The sequence below is a fragment of the Mya arenaria genome, chromosome 11, assembly GCF_026914265.1.
Source record: "Mya arenaria isolate MELC-2E11 chromosome 11, ASM2691426v1".
NCBI lineage: Eukaryota > Metazoa > Mollusca > Bivalvia > Myida > Myidae > Mya > Mya arenaria.
The window spans coordinates 28219288-28242257 of record NC_069132.1 but is presented as its reverse complement, the minus strand read 5'-3'; the positions used below and the strand labels follow the sequence as shown (position 1 = coordinate 28242257).

At 34.9% G+C, this 22970-nt stretch overlaps 1 protein-coding gene across 1 annotated transcript; it reads right to left on the bottom strand.

Moving 5' to 3' along the window:
* Positions 1–247: 247 nt before the first annotated feature.
* On the bottom strand, positions 248–22892 carry LOC128209009 (uncharacterized). The gene is made up of 20 exons (XM_052912805.1): positions 22806–22892; positions 17902–17977; positions 14289–14416; positions 13631–14049; positions 13229–13331; positions 12873–13003; positions 12256–12352; positions 11835–11863; positions 11210–11284; positions 9431–9644; positions 8704–8828; positions 7779–8180; positions 7147–7334; positions 6738–6831; positions 5439–6297; positions 5028–5179; positions 4177–4319; positions 3577–3761; positions 3114–3216; positions 248–2696 (listed from the first exon to the last, which is right to left on the bottom strand). The coding sequence occupies exons 2-20, from the start codon at positions 17962–17964 to the stop codon at positions 2541–2543; spliced, it is 3666 nt and encodes a 1221-aa protein (XP_052768765.1). The 5' UTR covers positions 17965–17977; positions 22806–22892; the 3' UTR covers positions 248–2540.
* Positions 22893–22970: the final 78 nt, after the last annotated feature.

Sequence of the window (22970 nt, the reverse complement as noted above, 5' to 3'; positions counted from 1 at the left end):
TTCAAGAAAAGAACCATTTTTTTGAGTCTTCCCAATAACTATTACTAATGGAAGAATGTTCAAATACCGTGACACAAATGTATGTTCCTTCAAGGTCAAAGATCAGATATCCATTTACATATCATAACAACTCTCAATGATTTTGAAATTTTAATTTTTTACCACATACAAGATAACATGTAGACGCACATGTTCCAGTGACATACTTTCAAGGTCATAAAGTCATTCATGGTCAAAGGCCAAAACTTAATGTCTATCACATATTAAAGCATGTAGAGAGAACATTCAAGATGGGTAACCTTTCAGGTGAAGGAGGTCATAGGTTAGAAAGCCATTTGTTAGTATCCACTCCATAACTTGTGGAAGGATTTTAATAAAATTGGCACAAATATTTACGGAATTAATTATGCAGAGGCTCTATTTATATGCCTTCAAGGACAAGTAACAGATAAGGGGTCAAAGGTCAGATTTTGTTATCTCTTCAATAAGGATTTTGAAACAGCTGTGCACAAATGTTCACCACATCATGATGAACACAAGATTGAACACTCCAGACATATATTCAAAGATTCATGGCCAGGGCTACGCTTACAGATCAATAACTTTTAAATTACTTGTCATAGGCTTTCAACCTGTTATGCACATTGGAGTCAGTAAAAGGTCAAGGTGACCTTTAATTTTGACAAGCATAACATCCGACTCCATGAATTCTAGTTATGTCAGAGGAGTACTATCTCAATAATAACATACTAGATACTATGGTAAGCCATCATGTTCAAAATGTTCTTGGAGAACAATGTTCATCTTTATACAATGTAACATCCAGGCAAAGATAAACAAAATGGATGATTTCCCTTTAATGCCTGTTGGTCAAATGAAAGAGAAGCATCTTGCTATCTCTCTAGAGGCAACACAATTTAGAGGATTGACTCTAAATTGACATTCAATTTTCTCTGAAACATCTAGTTCATGCAGGTTGAAAACTTGCACACTATTTAGAATGTGCATATTAAGCGTGAACTACTAACAGCTTTTTATAAAATTTATTTTCATATAAAACGATACTGCATTGTTAACAATAAAGCAATTACAGTAAACAGAGCACCATAAGCGGCCACTCATCTGTTCTTTGCAGTTGGCCAAGGGGCATAACTAAAATATTATATTAAAATTTGCCTTGTTATACATGTAAATGTATATTGTTATTGGCAATATGTGTTTAACGATTCATATGAATATCTTGAAATGGTATTTTGAGTTTTGACTAAAATTTAAAAAAATATTTCACGACTCCGTCCGCAACAATGACAAAAGCGCTAAACAATAGATCTATCCTGACATTTTCTTTTTTATAAGCAGATAAGTGATAATATAATAGCTTCAACAATTGACACATACTAAAGTACAAATGACTGTATTTAAATACCTTGAGTCTCCGCGACAAATTTTTAGTCTCTTATTACCGGTATATATCATGCTGTTTTTTTTTTTCTTTTTTAAAGTCAGGGTGCAAAGCATTATATGAGGACAAGGTTACAATAAATAAGTTGCATCTATATATCACCACCATTTATGTTAACCAATGATGGTGAAGCTTTTGCATTGTAATTAAAATAAACCACTCCACAACATTATTCAAACGTCGCAGTATTCTTTCATTACATTGAAAATTACACATGCAATCATGGATTGCTTTATAATGACCTACTCTTGAAAGTAATGTGACCATTCGAACATAACAAACATGATTCCGTAAACATCAAAAACAGAAATTGCATTTGTACAATTATGTCTTGATTTTCACATAAAATGATAGTTTTCTTTACAAGCAAGCATCGGTGATACTAAAAGATACTAGCTATTAAAACTGTGCAATAGTCTGTGGCTGTGCAATGGTTTGCATATTTGTAACTGAACGATGTTGGGGGATATCCCTGCCATAATCAACATTTTTTTCCATCTCATTTCTATTCTGTATAACAAGTTCTTCAACTGCTAAACACTTTTTTTCTATTCTTAATTTCATAAAACAATTACATCTGACAGTTCTTAGTTCAGGAAGTATGTTTCATCTATGTTTTCATCAAAAAATATTTTCACCAATAATTCTATCCCAGTCCAAATTTTGGAGAAAATATCTATCAGTCTTTTAATTCTTCTCAGTTTTGATTTTCAAAACTGTTTGACAATATTTTGTCCAAGCTAGTTGAAATCAGTAACTATTTTTGACAATATTTTCGTCCCTTATAAATTTCTAAGAACTATTGTTGTTCCTGTTCAAATTGACGCAAAACATCTCTGAGATCATTAATATCTTTCAATTTTTCATGAACTATTTCTGCGATATTCTCTCGTCCCAGTTTGATTGTTCATGAACTATTTTTGTAATATTTTTGTCCCAGTTCAAATTTTCACAATGAACTATTCCCGCGATATTCTCATCACATTTCATATTTTCTCCAACTTTTTGTGTGATTTTATTGTCCCAGTTCAAATGTTCATGACCTAATCCTGTGTTATTCTCGTCACAACTCAAATTTTCACGAACTATTTTCGGCGATATTTTCGTCCCAGTAGTAATCCTCTTCATGCTCCGAGTCTTCGTGATTCTCCTTATCAGTATTAGTTTCTTTCATAATGTCCTTGAACAGTTTCTGAATGATTCTTGGATCTGCATCATCCTGGACCACAACTGCCTGGAAACCAACAGAGATTAAATGGTTTAAAATAGTGGTTTTAGTTGTACCAAGATCATGTTGCGAATAATGACTTTTATCACTAAAATAATTGGGATAGCATCAAAACTACAGGATCAAGAAACAGATTAACGAAATGAAAATTGCAACACATGAACGAAGATAGACACAAAACAATCAATATTCAATGTAAACACGTACTGAGGCACGAACACCAATACTTGTCGAAAAAGGGGCATAATTATTTATGCCAAAGTTATGTGCAACATATGTACCATGTTTCATTTCAATATTCTATTATTTTTCAGGTAAGGTTAAACTTTTTGCACAACAACGCTGACCTCAACACCATGGCTATGATAATACCTCAACTTTTTGTCTTAAGAAAACAGCAGATGATGATGAAAATTACGGTACCGGTTTTGGTGGCTTAGGAGTGTCATGTTTCGATACCACTTTTTTCTTCTTGTTAACCATCCTACGCTTCATGATCCTGTGTACATAGCCATCAAGGTCTCTCCTGGAAAAAAAGCAACATACATTTGGATTAATAATTATAATAACTATTACCTCTAAAGTTGGAAGTACATATTACCAACAGGATAATATGCAATTTTCACAACTTATTATAGGCATTGGCAACAATATTTTTCAGCAAACAAGACTTAAGAAGTGAATGGCTTGATAAAAAAAATAAAGAGAAAAAGGCAAAGTAAGTGTTGTTAATTCACTTGAATAAAATATAACATTCAAGAGCACAATGTCATACATGTTACACAAACCGAAGGCAAACAAAAGGAGTCTGCCAATACAGCAAACTTCGCACATTGCTTTATATATTAAAACTGAACATAAGCTTGATTAATACCCATAAACTCACTTTTGTGTAAACATGTCTTCATCAACTCTAGATAATGGGGTTTTCTTGCTGGACGCAGCCATGGGTTTGATGTATCCCACGCTAAAGTCACCTTTCGGTGTCTCGAAGCGACTCTTGCCTTGTTTACGAGCAAGTTCTTCATAAATAGCCTCATCATCCTCATCATCAAGTCCAAAGGTTGCTGCCTGGAACACATTTGTACATTATGTACATAAAAACAACATACAATGTATTGGGAAGCAAGATACAAGCAAGCTTGTGGTAAAGAATAAATGTGCAATTACATATTTTGTCTTGCAAAGAGTGTACATACCAAGTTTCATTTGAATATCTTCAAAGGTCTTGAGTTATGGTCAAGGTTAAACAAATTGCTAGCTGACACTAAAGATGATACTGCCAAAGACAACATGTCCAAAAGTTACACTATGACATTATCTCAACTTCTTTTCATCGAAAAAAAGAAAAGCTAAAAAAGTGCAATATTGTCATGTATGGTGAATTTGTCTAAACTAAAACCTGAACAAACAGATTACATTGGATGATATAGTGAGGAAAAAAGCTCCTCATAAATTTTTAAAACAAAATAAAGGAACACAGTACCTTTCGCTTCTTAGCCTTGAAAGGTGTTGACTCAAAGAGATCATCTTCATAATCCTGGTTTCCCTGATCAAGCATGTCGCGGAGCTGCTGCTTTCTCTTTAATGTCCCCTTGTTAGCTGTTAGACTTGTCACTTTGGGTTTCTCTGAAACCATGCATTTAGACTATGCTATATGTTGGTCATTTAACATTTGTTTTACTGTATATTGTTTAAGTAAGTTTTGATATCAACAATATATGTATTAGGAATAACAACAGACAGAAAATCCTAATAATTTAGTTTGAGTATGAGGAAGTCAGGTGCAAAGCAAGAGGTCAAATGGCTAAGATCCATGTTAAAATTATTTTCAAAGCCTCTTAAATCTTTTTCAAGGTACATGAAATGTACTCCTTGCCATTTTTAATGCAGTCTAACAAAACTTAACAAATGTACGATTTTCTGACTACTCATGAATTTAAGCGTATAATTACTTTCCATGAATTTATAATGAATATAATGATAAATATACCAGTAGTGTGTATTTTGTAAGGACCTTTATACATATATTGTTAAGAAGTAAAATTTAGTTGGGCTAATTTTGTGCAGTTTTTGGACATCAAGTGGTGATTTGAAATTATTTGCTGCATACCTTTGGTATGACCATGCAAACAGTACACAATATAAAAAATGTATGCATGTCTTAAACTATGCACTGAAACATAACTATGGTGATTTTGAGAGGCCCTGTCCCATGTAAAATACGCCCCCTCCCATCCACCTCTTACTGTTTATGAATAAAGTCAAATAAGTTACCAATTAAGGTCAAACGTATAATCAATTACATAAAAACAATTTATTAAAAAACTTGCCTACCCTTGACAGGTTTTTTCTTCTCCGATCTTGTCCGTGCTGTGTGACTATCCCGGAAGAACCTTTCAGAACATTCTTCTGCGGTTTTAGTTCCGACAGCCTCTGCTACACGTAACCAGTACATCGGATGGGCTGGGTTGTTGATTTTGCAAGCACTGTTATAAAGAGCCATATAAGTATTAGATAAACAGCTTTAATATTTTCATCTATTTTCAGACCTTATAAAAATAAACAGTTTATTCAATGGCATAGTAAACCAGAGTTACGCACTCTGCAATACATATGTATTGTTACTGGTATTACATACAGTTAAATGTTTATGTAAAAAAATCACACCAACAATCAGAACAATAATGCCTCAATATTTCTTCTTAAAAAAAAAGAATAACAAAATAAGAATGTATGTGGTCTTACTCTTCAAGCTTGTTTGTCTCTTCCTCCGTCCATCTGACCTCCATGTCAACCTCCTCTTCTTCAACAACATTTTCTGAGATTCTTACACCCCCCTTTCTCTTTTTGCCTTTGCTAGAGCCCTGTTCTAGCTTCTTTCCTGGTTTTCTTCTCTCTTCCTGTTCTCTTGACTCCATATCAATTGATGTATCACTATCACTTTCAATTATCACGGGCATTTTTTTCCTATTCCGCAGTGAAGTTTTTGTAAGCACCTCTTCCCTTAATGACCTACTACTTGTATTCCTCTTTTCCGGCTGTTTAGTTTTTACTTCAGCCTTCTCTAACGTTGAGTCCCCTTCACTATCACTATCAACCTCATGCACTGAGTTTCTACTTCTCAATGTCCTGTCACTCATACTTGACTGGTTTTCTTCCAACACCTGTTGTCCATTTCTTGTCCGACTCAAAGAAGCTCGTTTTGTTATGATCTCTCTCGCCTTCCGTTTCCCATTTTCCATTTCAACAGAACTATCACAGTCCATATTTTGTTCATTTGTGCTTGAAGAGACAACGTTGTCCTGATCTACAACTTCTTTCACGACCTTTGAACCTTTTCTGCTGGCACTTCTCCTGTTCCTCGTTCTACCACCATCAACCGATCCATCAAGTTCATACATCTCTGAAGCACTGCCACAGTTCTTACCACCACCAGTGTTTTTGTGTGAATTCTTATCACTTACTTCATGCTGCTGTGTTTTCTGTTTAAAAATTATCCTAACCTCAAGGTCGTTTTGTGAAATTTTCTCCTTACATCCCTGACCATCTTTCACACTCCTTGATGAGCTGCCCCTTTTACCCCCTTGGTTTCCATCTACAATTCCTACGATAGAGAAATAAAATGGTTAACTTGGGCCCCAGGATTCTGTTCACCCTTCAAGCCAAGGTCACCAGAGTTGATTCCCCTAAGAAGTGAAATTTCCCCTCAGGTTTCCTCAACCATCTGAGACCACATGTTAAACATACAATGTCACATCAACTATCATATTCATAGATTTGTACAATGCTTTTGGAAACATACTTAATACACAAGTTTTGTAATAATCTATGAATAGGATAATGGCTTAAGAAATAAGGTTTAACTTAAATCACTTTGCAGTACAAACTTGAGTAAAACACTTCAATGTACCCTTTAAAACAATTGAATCTTTTTCAAGAGAAGAAATCTGGTTAGCAAAAGCACAGTGAAACAACTTTAAAAATATTAGCCAGTCCTACTATTTTTTGTGCACAAGAAGGCTATACTGTTGTTCAATGTCTTACCTGAGGATTGTGTGGTATTCACAGATGACTGGCTAGTGTTTAACGAATCATTCTTTTTCTTCTTACTGCCTCCTTGTCCTCGCATTTTGCAGTTCTGAATAGAGTCTAAAGATTAAAAAGACAACCAGACATTTCCTTTTTAGAAAAAGTATATGATTTTATGGAAACATTCTTCATTAAAACCAAAAATAAGTTAAGGCCATCTACTGACAATGCTCAAAGTGAATATCAAGTTTGAAGACTCAACACCAAGTTGTTCAAAAGTTATGTTTTGGAAATGAAAGCACTTGCAATTTTCATAGTAAACATCACCATGCCTTGACCTTTCACCTATTGATTCTAGATTTAAAGAAAGAGATGAGCAAAAGACGTAATAAGAAGTTTTGAAAAGCTCAAAATCTATTCATACCCTGAAATTGTCCTCAAACTGCTGCACATACTGAGAAGAACCTAGGGTAGGCACCACAACTCGGAATGTCTCCCCTTCCCTGACTAGCTGTTGGCCTGCCCACCATTGCAATGGCGGTTTGACGAGACGACCACTACGTGATCGACCCAGGGTTTCAACATCTACAGACATGCCCGTCGGAGTCACAACTAAAGGAAGATAAAGTTTTTTTTTAATAAAGGTTTAAGGGATGTGATTAATGGAAGTATTCATTTGTTAGTTTGGAATAATTTAATTTTGTTCTTAAAAATAAAAATTTAATTAAACAAATCTAACTTTGAATTCTGACACTCACTTTGTTTATTTGAATTTACTGATCTTATGATATTTTGCTGTTTATTTATTGATGAGATGTCCGCTTTATGTACATTTTTGGTCTTAAGTACTTGATATGATGCTAAATTTACAATCTACATGAAGCATTCCACATAAATGACCCTAAACAGATTTGGCACAACAACTACACTTATCCTTAATGAAGTGTAATCCTGTTGGGCTGGTGTCTATAAACACTTAACATACATAAATTTAGACAGTGTTATTTATTTAAGCAACAGACATTCTATTTTTAGAAGATTGTTATAAGGTCTTACCCATTCTACTTGGAGCCAACCTCTCAGAACATGCTGATGTGTTGAGTTTTCTCTGTATTGACGGTGAAGACTGATTCAGTCTGTCAGAGGTTTTCTTAATAATAATGTTTGTATCACTATGATTCAGTCTTTCAGAGGTTCTCTTCAGAGAGCTGTTTGTTTTACTAGGCTTTCTATTCTGCTCTGACTTAATAATTTTAGACTCTTTTTGTAATGTAGCCTCATGTTTCACAGCATTCCTTGGTACAGTCTTAGACTGCTGTTTTGTGGGTTTACAGTCTTTAGGAGTTCTCAGTCTTTGATTTTTCACTTTTGGTTGTTCAAGTAGATGTTCCTGAACTAACTCAAGCCATTCCTTAGGAAATCCATGTTTGAACTTGCTGATAACTATTTCTGGTAGACCTTTAAGATATAAATATACATTTTTTATTATTTATGCAGGTACATGTACGTCTATCATTCGTATCACATGTAAAAATTATAAAAAGCAAACAACACACAGTGACACCCTCAAATCAAACACATGATAGAAGAGCGCTCAACAAACCCTAAGATTTAGAAAGAGAAATTGTAATCCACTAAATTCAAGGCAACAGTATCAGGTTTTATACTTTTAACTATATAACAGTCTATCATACACAAAATTAACTATGAAATAAGTTCATGCCCTATATGTATGACTAATGATTGCATCTTAAAATTTTGCTAATTATGTAGCATTATAATTAAAATGGCGTAAAAAAATAACTCTAAATAATTTGCCATACACGCTGAGTCTTGAGTCCCTTTTACAAGGCACAGTTGCTTAATAAAAACTTCACAGGAAAAGCTTGCCAAATGGTCTGTTCACTGGGCAAAGATAAAACAATTCACATGTGCAACCCTTTTCCCCAGCCCACACTTTAACATTTAACAGTGGTCCCACCTGTATCAATTGCCAGAAGTTTATCCATGTGCCCTTTAAGCTTGTAAACAGACCCAGATGATGACTTTAGGCGATTTCGATCCAGCCGTTCTTCGATGGCTGTACTGTGCCAGACACGCCCATTCCTACACAAAGGAAACATCAGTAAACGGAATCAAGATCAATACAAGTACATAATAAAGCAAGTACCAACAATTTTTATTATCAAATTTCATGTTAATTTGCCTAAAATATTAAATAACCTGTAGTCATCATTAGTGATTCTGTAATGTCTCTGCGCTAATTTTGAATACTACACTCACATGCAGTCAAAAATACATTTCTAGCTTTCTCAAGCGCCTGGGCACTATAGGTGCTTATAAAATAGGGTTTAAAATCCATGTTAGTAGACGCTTAGCATTTCGCAGATGTCACTGGTGTCAATAATATTTGTTCAGTATAATGAAATTAATATTAGATCTAAAGCCTCGGTTGGCATTAACTTTCATACTGTTAACTTGCTTCAAACCCTAATAAAAAGACAAAGGTTTCCACCATTAATCAAGATATACATGTGCATATAACAGATTCTATAAATAGTAGCACATAATTTTATATTCATAATCTTATTTCTTCACACATAATCAAATGTTGAAATTATATCTGAATTTCAGTGGTGAATGGAGAAAAACTGCACACAAATCTTAAAAGTGTAAACGTATTAATATTTTGATAAGAAAGAACTTACGATCTTGTTCCAAGTATCTGAATCCCTTGCCCAGAAGGCATCACTTTAATCGTCCAGCTTTCCAAGACATCCTCTTTCTCCTTCTCCCTCACCTTAGGTCTGACCGCGGCTCGACTTTTCACTTTTCTCACTGTTGATGATCGCCTCTGCTTCTTCTGTTTTGGATTGTTTTTCCCCTTCTTTGCCTCATCATTACCATCATCTGAATCTTCAACTAAGGAATTGTGAAAATCAAATAGAAATTAGTTCTTTTGTCCAGAAATTTTACTTTCATAAAATTTTCAAGCGTTAAGAAAGCAGTTCTTGTATAAAAACAAGAGATGTTTGTCAAACATTATGCCCCCTGAGCGCCAAGTTGCCAGAAATATTTGGACAATTGAATGAAATATGCATGGACTGAAATGACAGCTGATTTGTCATTGGATGCATATGAGGCAGGTCATCTACTGGTCATACCTAATCTTCATGTCAAGTTTGATGACCATAGGTCCGGGAATTGTTGAGTTATCACTCGGACAAGCTTTGGTCTTCCAACAGACCGACCGACATGTGCAAAGCAATTATATAACCCCTCTGCTTCGAAGGGGGGCATAATTAAACTAGATGTTCACTGAAAACTGATACTTCAACTCATGCATTTAGTGACATATAAATTTCTACTGTCTACTATATAAGAAAATAAAATATGGACAATCAGAAAACCTTTTTTCAGCTTACAGTCACACTGACCTTGACCTTTGACCCACTGACCTCAAAATCAATAGGGTTCATCTGCTGGTCATGACCAATAAGCCTACCTAGTATGAGGTCCCTGGGTCAAAGCGTTCTCAAGTTATTGATCGGAAACCGTTTTTCATGTTAAGGTCACACTGACCTTGACCTTTGACCTCAAAATCAATAGGGTTCATCTGCTGGTCATGACCAATACACCTACCAAGTATGAGGTTCCTGGGTCAAAGCGTTCTCAAGTTATTGATCGGAAACCGTTTTTCATGTAAAGGTCACACTGACCTTGACCTTTGACCCACTGACCTCAAAATCAATAGGGTTCATCTGCTGGTCATGACCAATAAGCCTACCTAGTATGAGGTCCCTGGGTCAAAGCGTTCTCAAGTTATTGATCGGAAACCGTTTTTCATGTTAAGGTCACACTGACCTTGACCTTTGACCCACTGACCTCAAAATCAATAGGGTTCATCTGCTGGTCATGACCAATACACCTACCAAGTATGAGGTTCCTGGGTCAAAGCGTTCTCAAGTTATTGATCGGAAACCGTTTTTCATGTAAAGGTCACACTGACCTTGACCTTTGACCCACTGACCTCAAAATCAATAGGGTTCATCTGCTGGTCATGACCAATACACATACCAAGTATGAGGTCCCTCGGTCAAAGCGTTCTCAAGTTATTGATCGGAAACCATTTGGTATTCCTACCGACCGACCGACCGACCGACCGACAGACAGACAGACCGACCGACCGACATGTGCAAAACAATATACCCCACTTTTTTCAAAAGGGGGCATAAAAAAGCCCTAAGGCTACAATTTAAACAGTCTTTTTGTTATAAGTATGACTGGCCCTGACTAACACTAACCTTATCAATTGATAGAAATACGCGTGTTTCAAGGCTTTTTGCCCTATTTTTCTTCTCTGACTAGACACAAATCACCACATCAAAACAAAGTTTATAATCTAAGCCTGCATGTATAAATTATCAATATTTATCAAACATTAGATCTCTTGTTAAAAAGGACAGAGATATGAGAGTATCACTCACCTTCAGTGACTTCAATGTCATGTTGATCCAACGTTGTTTCCTTGGTAACATCAGTCTCTTCTAATGTAGCAATGTCTGTAATGCAGATAAATAAATGGTCATGACAATTAACCGTCACAGCATTAAACAATCATGACAATATAACCATCAGATTAAATAAGGCCTATGTTCTAAATAGACCACGTACGCTGTGTATATGATAACGTTTTTGTTTACATCTTCAATCTGTTGGAATTCCAACATGTTGTAAATTCTATTTTTGCCAGCATTTACTCAAAAGTTCTTTTTTTACTGGACTAACTGCTGAATATATATAAGTGTTTAGCCCCATATATCTGTGACTTCCAAATTGGGATTTTTTTAGGATACTGACATATGGCTTACAATGTTAAAAAACAAGAAAAACAATAATCAAACATGTTTTGACTCCGTTTTTTATCTACAATATACTGTGTTATAGATGGTCTTGAGGAGGAAACAGATGGGAAAATATTATTTCAGTGGGAAAATTACATTTATTACTAAGGAACAGAGCCTGAAAAAGGCGGTAAATAGCTCTGACAAGGAAAAATACTGGTCAAGTGTATCAAGTGTGTATTTAAGATGTAAGATTTTGGATAATTACCATCATCAGATCCTGTTTCTTCTGCTGACCTGAAACAAAATATCAAAAACATGAACATGTGAAAATGGAATGAAAGCTCAAGGTGTAATCACAAATTGATGAGCAGTTATTGCTTTTTAATAGGGGCAGAGTGTAGTCCTGCTTCATTTTAACATTTCTTTTATGCTTTTTGATGAATATCATGTGATTTTTACTGAACTGGACAATGCTGGATTGATTTTTGTTAAAAGATATCACAATGTTGTTTGATGCACTTTGAAGTTCATGGTATGCACTAACAGTGCATGTTTAGTGTATCTATTTAAGTATTAGTTGTCAAAGTATGTACCTATTTAAGTACTTGTTAACAAAGTACGTACCTATTTAAGTACTCGTTAACAAAGTATGTACCTATTTAAGTACTCGTTAACAAAGTATGTACCTATTTAAGTACTCATTATTGAAGTACGCAGCTATCACTCTCTCCCAGTCCTCAGGAAATCCAACCCAGAAAGCCTCAACCACACGCTTCGGAAACCCTGCAATATGCAAATAACAAATCATGACCAATCTACACGCAGATACAGTTTACTTAGAAAATACTTGAGTATTGAAATTACAATGCTTATACCTTCCATGTGCATACAAAGTTTCAATCTTAGCACAGTTTCTGTTATAGCTGTTATTTGATTTGCAGGTCATATTATGCACGAGGTGTAATTAGCAATTTCTTGCAAAATGACTCAAAACAATTTATATCACTCAACATTTTTAAATGTTTGAAATAAAGTTTAACTGGCTGATCATAATTAATTTATACAAGGGCTAATTAAAATATATGTGATCTGTCAACTTTCTTAAATGACTGATAAATTAACTGACATATATTATCAACGCTTCTCTGAAAAATGGACAAGGGAAACAGTGGACTATTAATAAATTTACTATAGAATATTATTTCCAAAGATGGAAACATTATAAAAAAAATACAGCAGATAATGTGAAAGTGGCTTTTTAAACTCATTAATATTTAAACTTGGCAAACTGTCAGCCTTTTACCTGCAGACAAAGCATCCATGACATCAATGTTTCCCACCAGCCGGTACACAGCCCCGGAATGTGTCGCCACCACCTTCTCGCCGAGCCGTTTTACCACCATACCACTGTGCCAGTAATTCACATCAGATAAGCTGGAGAAAGACATTTGGTATGTGATTAACATGAAGAAATGTTAATATTATAAAATCATTTAATACCTGTAAAGTTTCTCAGGAAAGAACCTATGAAATATCAATAATAACAACAACAGATATAACCTGCTTTACTATTGAGCTCTTAAAATATAAAATACATGATAGGACTATATGAACATGACCTGCCAGTGTCCAACAAAACCACAAGTATTCCACACTTACTTCTTCTTGCCCTCGACACATATGGAGTGCATGCCGGGAACCACCTTTATGATCCAGTTGAACAACGCACACGCTTCAACCTCGGAGGCTGCAGATGTCAGGTCTATGTGACAAGAACAGCAGGATTACAGAGTTTTTACGGAAGGAAATGATTGTTACTTTTAAATGGAAATCCTAATACAGCTCAGAGGAGTAAGCTTATAGTAGCTACAACAATGCATATTATCGATAGTACAAGTACAATCTTAGACCTACATCTGACTTGTCGATGAAGACCACGTAATAGCAAGATATCAGTAACCAGTATGCCTTTTATTCAATTAAACACTTAGGTTTTGATAATAATACAAGTGAATAAACTGTGAACAACTACAATCAAATGAAAAGGAACAAATTCACCACCTTCATTTACACAATCAGCAGTTGTAATAGATTCCTCTGAATAACTCATGTTGTCCAGACTATCCATGTCCTCATCTCCAATCAGTTCTTCGGTCGGATTACCTAATGTTCCATGTCTTTGTTGTCTCTGCTGATTGCATTCTAAGACCTGAGTATATGTTTGTGTTGAAGATCTTCCCGGCATTAAAATAGTATTTCTGTTAGTATTTCTGATAGCGTTAAAAACAGCATTATTTGTCGATTTCTTGGAGTTAGCTTTCGTGCCGAATGTGTGTCCAGCATGAATATTTGGGTTATTTTCTTCATCTTCCAAATGGCGTCCAACATTTCTAGGTTGAGGGTTCTTCAAACTGTTGAAAATGGTGGAAATACTAACATTTTCCATCGTTGGCTGTCCCCTCATAAGCATCTGTGGTGACCTGGAAATTTCCCCTTTGTATAAATGCCTTCATGCTTTTAAATTGACAGAACTCTGCCTGGTTAAGATTAATCCATTACTTTAGTTGTAGAAATTTCAGTTAAAAAAAGACAATACTGTTGTTTTGTTCAAGATATCAAATTGATTCGGAAATACATTATTTCTTCTAACTTCCTACAAGCCAAAACAATCAAGGTTTTTCAAAAGGGATTTGTGATGCTATTCATGTTTTATGTTCACCTGAATGGATCAAACTGGTGACGAACTGATGAAACCATTGGAAGAGCAGAAACGGACATCGGATTGGACCGCAAGCTGTCAAAACCATTGTTGGAAAACATGGATGCATTCATACTGTGATTGTACATCTGAAAAGAACATAAAACTGTTAAAAAATAGTAGCTTTTGAAAAGCAAACAAAATTATTTTATGAAAAAGCCATCCCACAATCTTACACCTTTACAGGGATGGTAACAGACCAAAATGCCCAGTCCTGACTTTTTAAGTCAGACCCAAATCAGGGTAAAGGGGCTTACAACTAGTGTTGGGAATCGGTTCCAGTTTTAATATCAATAATCAGTTCCACACAAGTAACCAATTATCGATAGCATTATCGGTTTTTGGCAATACTTTAATTATAGTTTCATTTTTAGGCATGTACTATGCTTATATATGTGTATGTTTGAAGTTATTGAGGGTTGTTGTTGCTTCCAGCCATATTATTAGCATCAACAACTGAACACTTCCAAATGTATAAATAAACTCATAGTGGAAATTTGCAGAAATTCACCAAATGCAATTATTAATGAGAGGAAAGAAAGAACATCACTACTTACAACCCTGAAAATTGTAATCTTTTTTAACATACATTTTTAGGTACTTCTTAATGTTTTTAAAGCAAATGTCCTGCAAAAACAAACAAAATTAATGTACAATAATCTGAAATAAAAATGATTTCAGGATCAATTCTGAATTTGATCATCCCTACCAATTGGACCACTCTCACCCCTTAAAAATATTACAGATGCACTCTTACTCCCAAATAAGATTAACCCCATTTAATACAATTGTTTTAATATATACAAAAAAGGATGAATGCATATCAAAAGTAATTGATCTTATGAAGGATACCAAGTTTAATTTGAAATAAAGGTGCAGAAAACACTGTGTTTCTACCTTATGAGACAATAGTAGATCACAGTAAATAATTTAGCACTCACCAATCATTTAACATTTATGCATGTTCAGCTATTAAATATACGGTTACAGTTGTGTTATCAGTACAGGTTAGTGTTGGGAATCGGTTGCAATTTTACTATCGATGATCGGTTCCACTCAAGTAACCGATTATCGATAGTACAATCGGTTTTTAAAATACTAGATAGTACCCGAGTTGTAGTTTTATTCATGTACAGTATTAAACTCTTAATCATTATATCAGGGATGATAACAGAGCCAAGTTGCCAATCCTGAAAATGTCTGCGTGGGGTTCAGGGGGCCGCCGAAGGCCCCCGATGGGTCCAGGGCAAAGCCCTGGTGGGGGGACAAGGGGGGCGAAGCCCTCCGAAGCTTTCCGTATTTCAGGGATTCTAATACCCTTTTTTGCCTTAGAATAGTGTTCAAGGAGTACACCTTTCGGTTTGGTAGATATAATTATGTACAACATGAGACATCCACAATCAGAACAATTATCAGGAATCTTAGCAGTGAAGTTTAACACCTTTGTCTTTAAACAAAGTTAAATTTACTTTATTTTACCTGAAGTCACAGGCATTAGACATGTACCTGACATTTTGGTTCAGTTGTCCACTTCCCATAAAACTCAACTGGCTATGATCAAATGCTTGTGTATGAACAGTCTACACTGTCGGATGTTTGATTTATAATAATGAACAACATATCGATTATGATGCTTGCAAATGTTTATTGTAAAAGTGTTAATTATTCAATTTTTATGTATCATAAAAAGAGTATTTATTCCATTTTCTGCACATTTGATGAGAATATAGTGTTATTAATTATTATATATATTATTCCAAGTAATATCCAAACGGGACTTAAATGCTTTGGCAGCGTAGCCGTTGTGGACATGGTGGACTTTGACGTATTCTGGTCCCTAAGCCAGATTATTTCCCCTCATGGTGTTACATGAGTCCAGTAGAATACAAACTAGATTATCCCACGGCAGTTCAAGTCTCTCAAACAGACTTTCAAATTCTATGAAAATTGATTCAGAATCAGCCCTAGTGATTTTTAAGGAGGCCAAATGTCTCAACACTATTTTTTTCTCTATAGCAGAAAAATAGCTGCAACAGTTTTCTCATTGTGTTTGTTGACTTGTCTTAGTTGAAACAAAACCGAGATCCATTAACTCCTCCACATGTCCATCATTGAAATGGCTAGCCACTCCGTAAGTCATCTTGTATGATGCTGTACACCTTTGAAGTTTTAATTCGCTGAGAGCTTTTGTATCTTTGGCAAGTGTCTTAAGTAAGACACACTACTGTGGTGCCAGGGAGCATGTTCAGCCATAAATCCAAGTATCATGGTCTCTGGATTAAATTGTCAGTCATTGACAGGAATAACTGGATGCACTGGCTGAGGTGTCTGTTCATCCCTGACTTTTGTAACCATCAACATAACTGGAAATACAAATTACAACTATAGAATTTAAATCTCACTCAAACTGGGTCCTCAAGAAGTTTTGTTGAACTGTCTCAAATAGAAAATAAAATGACTGCCTCTACGTAATATGTATTACTACTACAAAATATTTATTCATTTTTTTTGTTTAAATTTGAACCAAACCAATTTTCATTTGAACCTCCCATTATGGTCAACAGCCACTTCTTATTGAGAACAATGCTTCAAACATTATGAGAATAATAAAGAAACGGTTTACAGCGTAAACTTCAATCGGCCAAATAAAATTTGTAAAATAAAAATCGATTATTATGACACAATCCGAATCGGGATGTCCGAAATAATGCTACATGCGCAAAATTCATAATCAGTTTGATCACTTTCTATTAACTTAAATAGAAACGTTTCGGGAATTTCTCTTAAAAAAATGGCAAATATACCCTTTAAATCGACGAATCGATGTTTTTAGAAGTTGGTGGTGGTCGTTTTTTTCCAATTTTCCAATACCCGTTTATTCGTCTTCGTCGTCTGTCATATCCGGATACGACCATCCGGATACTGTCTTCTAGTCCCATTGGTAATTTCCGTAATCACCGGATGCTATCTTAACCAATCATATAGCTCGATTGCCAAGACGTAAATAGGTTCGTTAATTTCCGACTTTACGCTTCCGGAAAACTCACCTTTCGTACCCATATTGTTCGAACTGAGCTCGATTCGCTCCCTGTACCCCTCCCCCCTAGAAAAAACTCAACGGATTTACATTAATCTCAAAATCGATCCGTGAGGCCTTAAATCCGGAATTCCGGATTAATCCGGAATTTTATCATCCCTGTTATATGCACATACCTTATGTCTATGATTGAAGTTATTAAGTGTTGTTGTATAAAAAATAGTTCATTTTCTTACTCATTGTGGCTTTCATCAGCCATTTTGTTAAAGATAACATCTGAACACTTACTATTGTTTTTTAATTTTTTTTTCGATAATCGATTATAACTAAATACTATCGATTGTCGCCGAGGCCCAACCAATCGGTTTTCGATTATAATCGATCATCGGAACATCACTAGTACCGGTAATGTATATTTTCACAAAATGAATACTTTAGTAAGTAGTTAAAGGTTTATCACTTAAAATTTATGTTTATATTAAATATAAGATCTGGTAAAAGAAGGGTATCACTATTACTTTCTATTTCAATACCAACCTGAGGCATAGGGCTTTCCCTGACTAGCTGATCAAATCTGCTGTTGAAATGTCTACCAGTCATCTTGTGGTTTGGCCTGGAAATAAAGATTGACATCCCCTGTTCCTGTACAGTATAAGAAGTGCAATGCAAGCAGATAACAACATAAGTCTGTTTTAGAAATAGGGCATTAGTAAACAATCATGAAAGCCTTGCTAGTTTGATAATCAATATATTGATTATCAGAGATTGAAGAATGATTGACAAAACGATTTATAATGATCTAATTACAATATGAACAAAAGCTTGAATTGCCATTTTGAATCTATAATTTTTAAATAAATATTATGCATTTTTGACTTTCTTTTATGCTTTTTTTTTATTCATATAGCCTTAATTAAAAAACATCTAAAAATTATATAGGACTAAGACTATAAGAATGCTCATTTAAAATTTAAGGCGAAATCACTATTGATCGACACCAACGATGATTTTTTTCGATTAATATAATAAATCACCTAAACAATATTACACTACATTTATGTAAGCATGATACGATCAAAATTAAAGACAAAAGGCCCAGATTGAAAGTCGATGGACAAGATTGAAAGACAGTATGCAGTCTGCGAAATAAGCCACACGCCCAATGCCCGTGGCGTATAAAAAATCCATCGGGCCTGTCAAAATCGGCAGAGAATACGCCCGGCGGGCCTATGATTTTTTATGGACGAATACTTGCTTTATTTCGCAAATAATCGATTTTCTTTTTTGTGTTCACAAATATTAATCATAAAGTGTGGGATTGCATTACAATGCTTCACGGTATACACTCTTTTAAATACTTTTATACCGTTTTTCAAATTATCTTCCATTTGATGACGTCACGATCGGATAGCCGATTACAGAACCAGTTGATCAATTTTCAGCGATGGAATGCGATATACAGGGATGATAACAGTGCCAAGTATTTCAGGGTTTCTCATACCCTTTTTTGCCTTAGAATAGTGTTCAAGGAGTACACCTTTCGGTTTGGTAGATATAATTATGTTCAACAGGAGACATCCGCAATCAGAACAATTATCAGGAATCTTAGCAGTGAAGTTAAACACCTTTGTCTTTAAACAAAGTTAAATTTACTTTTTTACCTGAAGTCACAGGCATAAGACATGCACCCGACATTTTGGTTCAGTTGTCCACTTCCCATAAAACTCAACTGGCTATGATCAAATGCCTGTGTATGAACAGTCTACACTGTGGGATGTTTGATTTATAATAATGAAAAACATATCAATTATCAAGCTTGCAAATGTTTATTGTAAAAGTGTTATTTATTCAATTTTTATACATCATAAAGAGTATTTATTTCATTATCTGCACATTTGATGAGAATATAATATTATTAATTATTATATATATTATTCCAAGTAATATCCAAATGGGACTGTAAATGCTTTGGCAGTGAGCCGTTGTGGTCATGTCTGACTGTGTCGCCATCAATGTCTATGAGGTGAGGGACAAGTTGACGTATTCTGGTCTCAAAGCCAATTTCTTTTCCTCTCATGGTGTTACACGAGTCCAGCAGCACACAAACTAGATTGTCCAGATTGTCCCACGTCAGTTCAAGTCTCTCAAACAGGCTTTCAAATTCCTTGAAAATTGATTCAGAATCAGCCCTTGTAATTTTTAAGGAGGCCAAATGTCTCAACACTATTTCTTTCTCTATAACAGAAAAATAGCTGCAACAGTTTTCTCATTGTTTGTGTTTGTTGACCCGTCTAAGTTCAAACAAAACCGAGTTTCACTTAAGTCCTCCACAAGTTCATCATTGAAATGGCTTGCCTCTCCCTAAGTCATCTTATATGATGTTGCACACCTTTGAAGTTTTAATTCACTGAGAGCTTTTGTATCTTTGGCAAGTGTCTTAAGTAAGACTCACTACATGTGGTGCCAGGAAGTATGGAAGGTCATGTTCAGCCATAAATCCAAGTATAATGGCCTCTGCATTGAATTGTCAGTCATTGACAGGAACAACTGGATGCACTGGCCGAGGTGTCTGTTCATCCCTGACTTTTGGAACCATCAACATACCTGGAAATTCAAATTACAACTATAGAAATTAAATCTCACTCAAACTGGGTCCTCAAGAAGTTTTGTTGAACTGTCTCAAATAGAAAATAAACTGACTGCTCCTACTTAATATATATTACTACTACAAAATATGTATTCATTTTTTTTTTTAATTTTCATTTGAACCTTCCATTATAGTCAATAGCCACTTCTTATTGAGAACAATGCTTCAAACATTATGAGAACAATAAAGAAACAGTTTACAGCGTAAACTTCGCCAAATAAAATTTGTAAAATAAAAATCGATTATTATGAAACAATCCGAATCGCGATGTCCGAAATATTGCTACATGCGCAAAAGCCATTCTCAGCTTGATCACATTCTTATGATTCTATTAACTTAAAAAATAAACGTTTCGGGAATTTCTCTTAAAAATAAATAGCAAATATACCTTTAAATCGACGAATCGATGTTTTTAGAAGTTGGTGGTGGTCGTTTTTTTTTTCAATACTCGTTTATTCGTCTTCGTCGTCTGTCATATCCGGATACTGCCTTCGAGTCCCATCGGTAATTTCCGTAATCACCCGATGCTAGCTTAACCAATCATATAGCTCGACTGCCAAGACATTAATAGGTTCGATAATTTCCGGCTTTACACTTCCGGAAAACTCACCTTTCGTACCCATATTGTTCGATCTGAGCTCGAATCGCTCCCTGTACCCCCCCCCCCCCCCGAAAAAACTCAACGGATTTACATTAATCTCACAATCGATCCGTGAGGCCTTAAATCCGAAATTCCAGATTAATCCGGAATTTTACCATCCCTGGATATAAGGTACAGAACAGACTTCATGTCTTTAAAAACATTAATTTATTAATGTAGAAAACATATTTCGTATCAATTAATCAAAATTGCAGCGCCTCGACTTGATAAATCGGCTTGTCACATATTTTCGCGACTTTCATGATTGTTTAGAATTGGACATTGATCAAGCCCAGTCGTGAATATATGTTTGCAAACCCTATTTTAATGTTATGGTATGAAATTTGACACATATCTAAATATAAGAGCTGTTATTTTTTCATGTTTGTATTCTTCTGTTTGCGGCAAAACAGAATTTAAATGTGTTCCTGAAAGCCATATAACTGGCTATGATGAACTGTGACCTGGCAAACGACTGACATTGAAGTGAAAAGGACACAAAGTTGATCTAATGATTGCAGCTATAATAATTCATGTGGAACAATAAATAATTTCAAGAACTTTCACATATTTGACCAGGTGATTCCATGATAATGTCACCTTTCGGTTGCATCAATTAGATATCATGGAATGTTTGTACTATATTAAATAATCAATATTCCAGGTGCATTGACCTTCACGATCACTACAACTCATCATCATGTTCCTATTTCACTATGTCCTGCACTGATTGGCAAACGGAATTTCAGTAATATAAATAATTTGATAAATGCTATTTTTGTTTTGTCCTATCTTTGGCATTTGCTAAGATGCTTAGCCTCAACTCGCACCAAAGCAGATAGTATTTTTATGAAATAACCTTCATACTTGAACGGTATATGGTACTGAAATCATTGAGTCATCCAATATAATAAATATATATATTTCAGAGGATGACAATTGACAGCTTAGTCTCAGATGCTGATGATGATGTGAAGATGGCTGAGGAACATGTTAGTCCAAATAATTGTACGTTGACGGATTTTTTTTAGATTTTTGATATGGCAAATCCTTCACGTACAAATTGTTTAGTATCAAAAGTGGGTAGTTGTTCCGATCAGGATTCCGGGTTAAAGCATATAGCGTCTATAAAATATCATAAAAACAAGAAATATTACCAGATAATGCTATTTTATATTAGTTCCGTACACAAAAAAATAAATATCCAACTTATAATTATGAGTTTGACGGCTTTTTTTCATTTCATTCTGTCAAAACATACCGATATATACATGAAGGGCACCTGCAAGGCTTTAGGGCACAGTTTTAAATCGCTCGGAACATTTCGGCCATGGCCGAGTTGTTACGATTGTATAACGAGGTCTATCTCGAAGCTTTGTCGGAGGAGGCCGAGCTATTACGATTGTATCGAGTTGTTACCCTTCGCATAATTGTTGTCTGTGTCAGTCAACTTTCGTTTTATTGGAAAGGTAAACAACTTGTTTTAATGCATTAAATGCTTGTTTAGTGCAAAATAACATTTCACTTATATGGTAAAATATGAATATAACTCTTTTTGATCAATTTCAACCATAAAATACTTTACTTAAAACAATTTCAATATTTTTAAAACACCCCCGTTTTTTGCACATTCCCGTTTAGACGTTAGGGATTGGAAGAATCCTGTATAACACGTCTATTATTTTAGACTAAGGAACATGTGTTTTCTTTGTTGTCCTTTTTACAAGAGATTAGCATTAAATACTCTATGAAGTGGTCAAACTTGTTATTTTTCTTTTGGGCCTATGAAATATGATTCGGGCCTATGGATTTGTATAGGTTATACAGTAGGCCCGAATGGCCTATGCTTATTTTATTTTTTTCGCAGACTGGGTATGCCATAGCTTGGTATTAGAAATTTAGAATAAAATAGTATCAAACATCCACGAAAAACAAACCAGCTGAAAATGAAATAAACGGAAAATACAATACTGTCATAATGCCTTAAATCATAAATGCCATTATATCACTTATTATAATTAAAATGACCAATTTATCATTTAAACGGTTTGAGTTTACAAGTACACTGTTACACTGTGCCAAAGCATATATTAACTTGATGCCATAATGTAGCGTATATTATATTGTTTTTTTATAATACTTTGTTGCATTTACCTTTAGATTGGTGTTTAAGGAAAATATATGTCAAAATCAAAACAATCTTCCATTTCCGCGGGTTTGGTTTTCGGCAGATCACTTTGAAGAGTCGTAAAATAAAATTCATTAATCAATCGAAATAGCTTTTGAAGTAATTATCAAAAACGTTGATTTTGAGCATAT

Excerpts from the sequence above, each read along its gene's own strand:
- LOC128209009 (XM_052912805.1), bottom strand. The coding sequence starts at position 17,964 with ATGACTGGTAGACATTTCAACAGCAGATTTGATCAGCTAGTCAGGGAA. Across the intron at positions 7,335-7,778 it reads GTTGGCTCCAAGTAGAATGG|TTGTGACTCCGACGGGCATG; the intron begins GTAAGACCTTAT and ends ATCTTCCTTTAG. Across the intron at positions 4,320-5,027 it reads GAAGAAAAAACCTGTCAAGG|AGAAACCCAAAGTGACAAGT; the intron begins GTAGGCAAGTTT and ends GCATGGTTTCAG.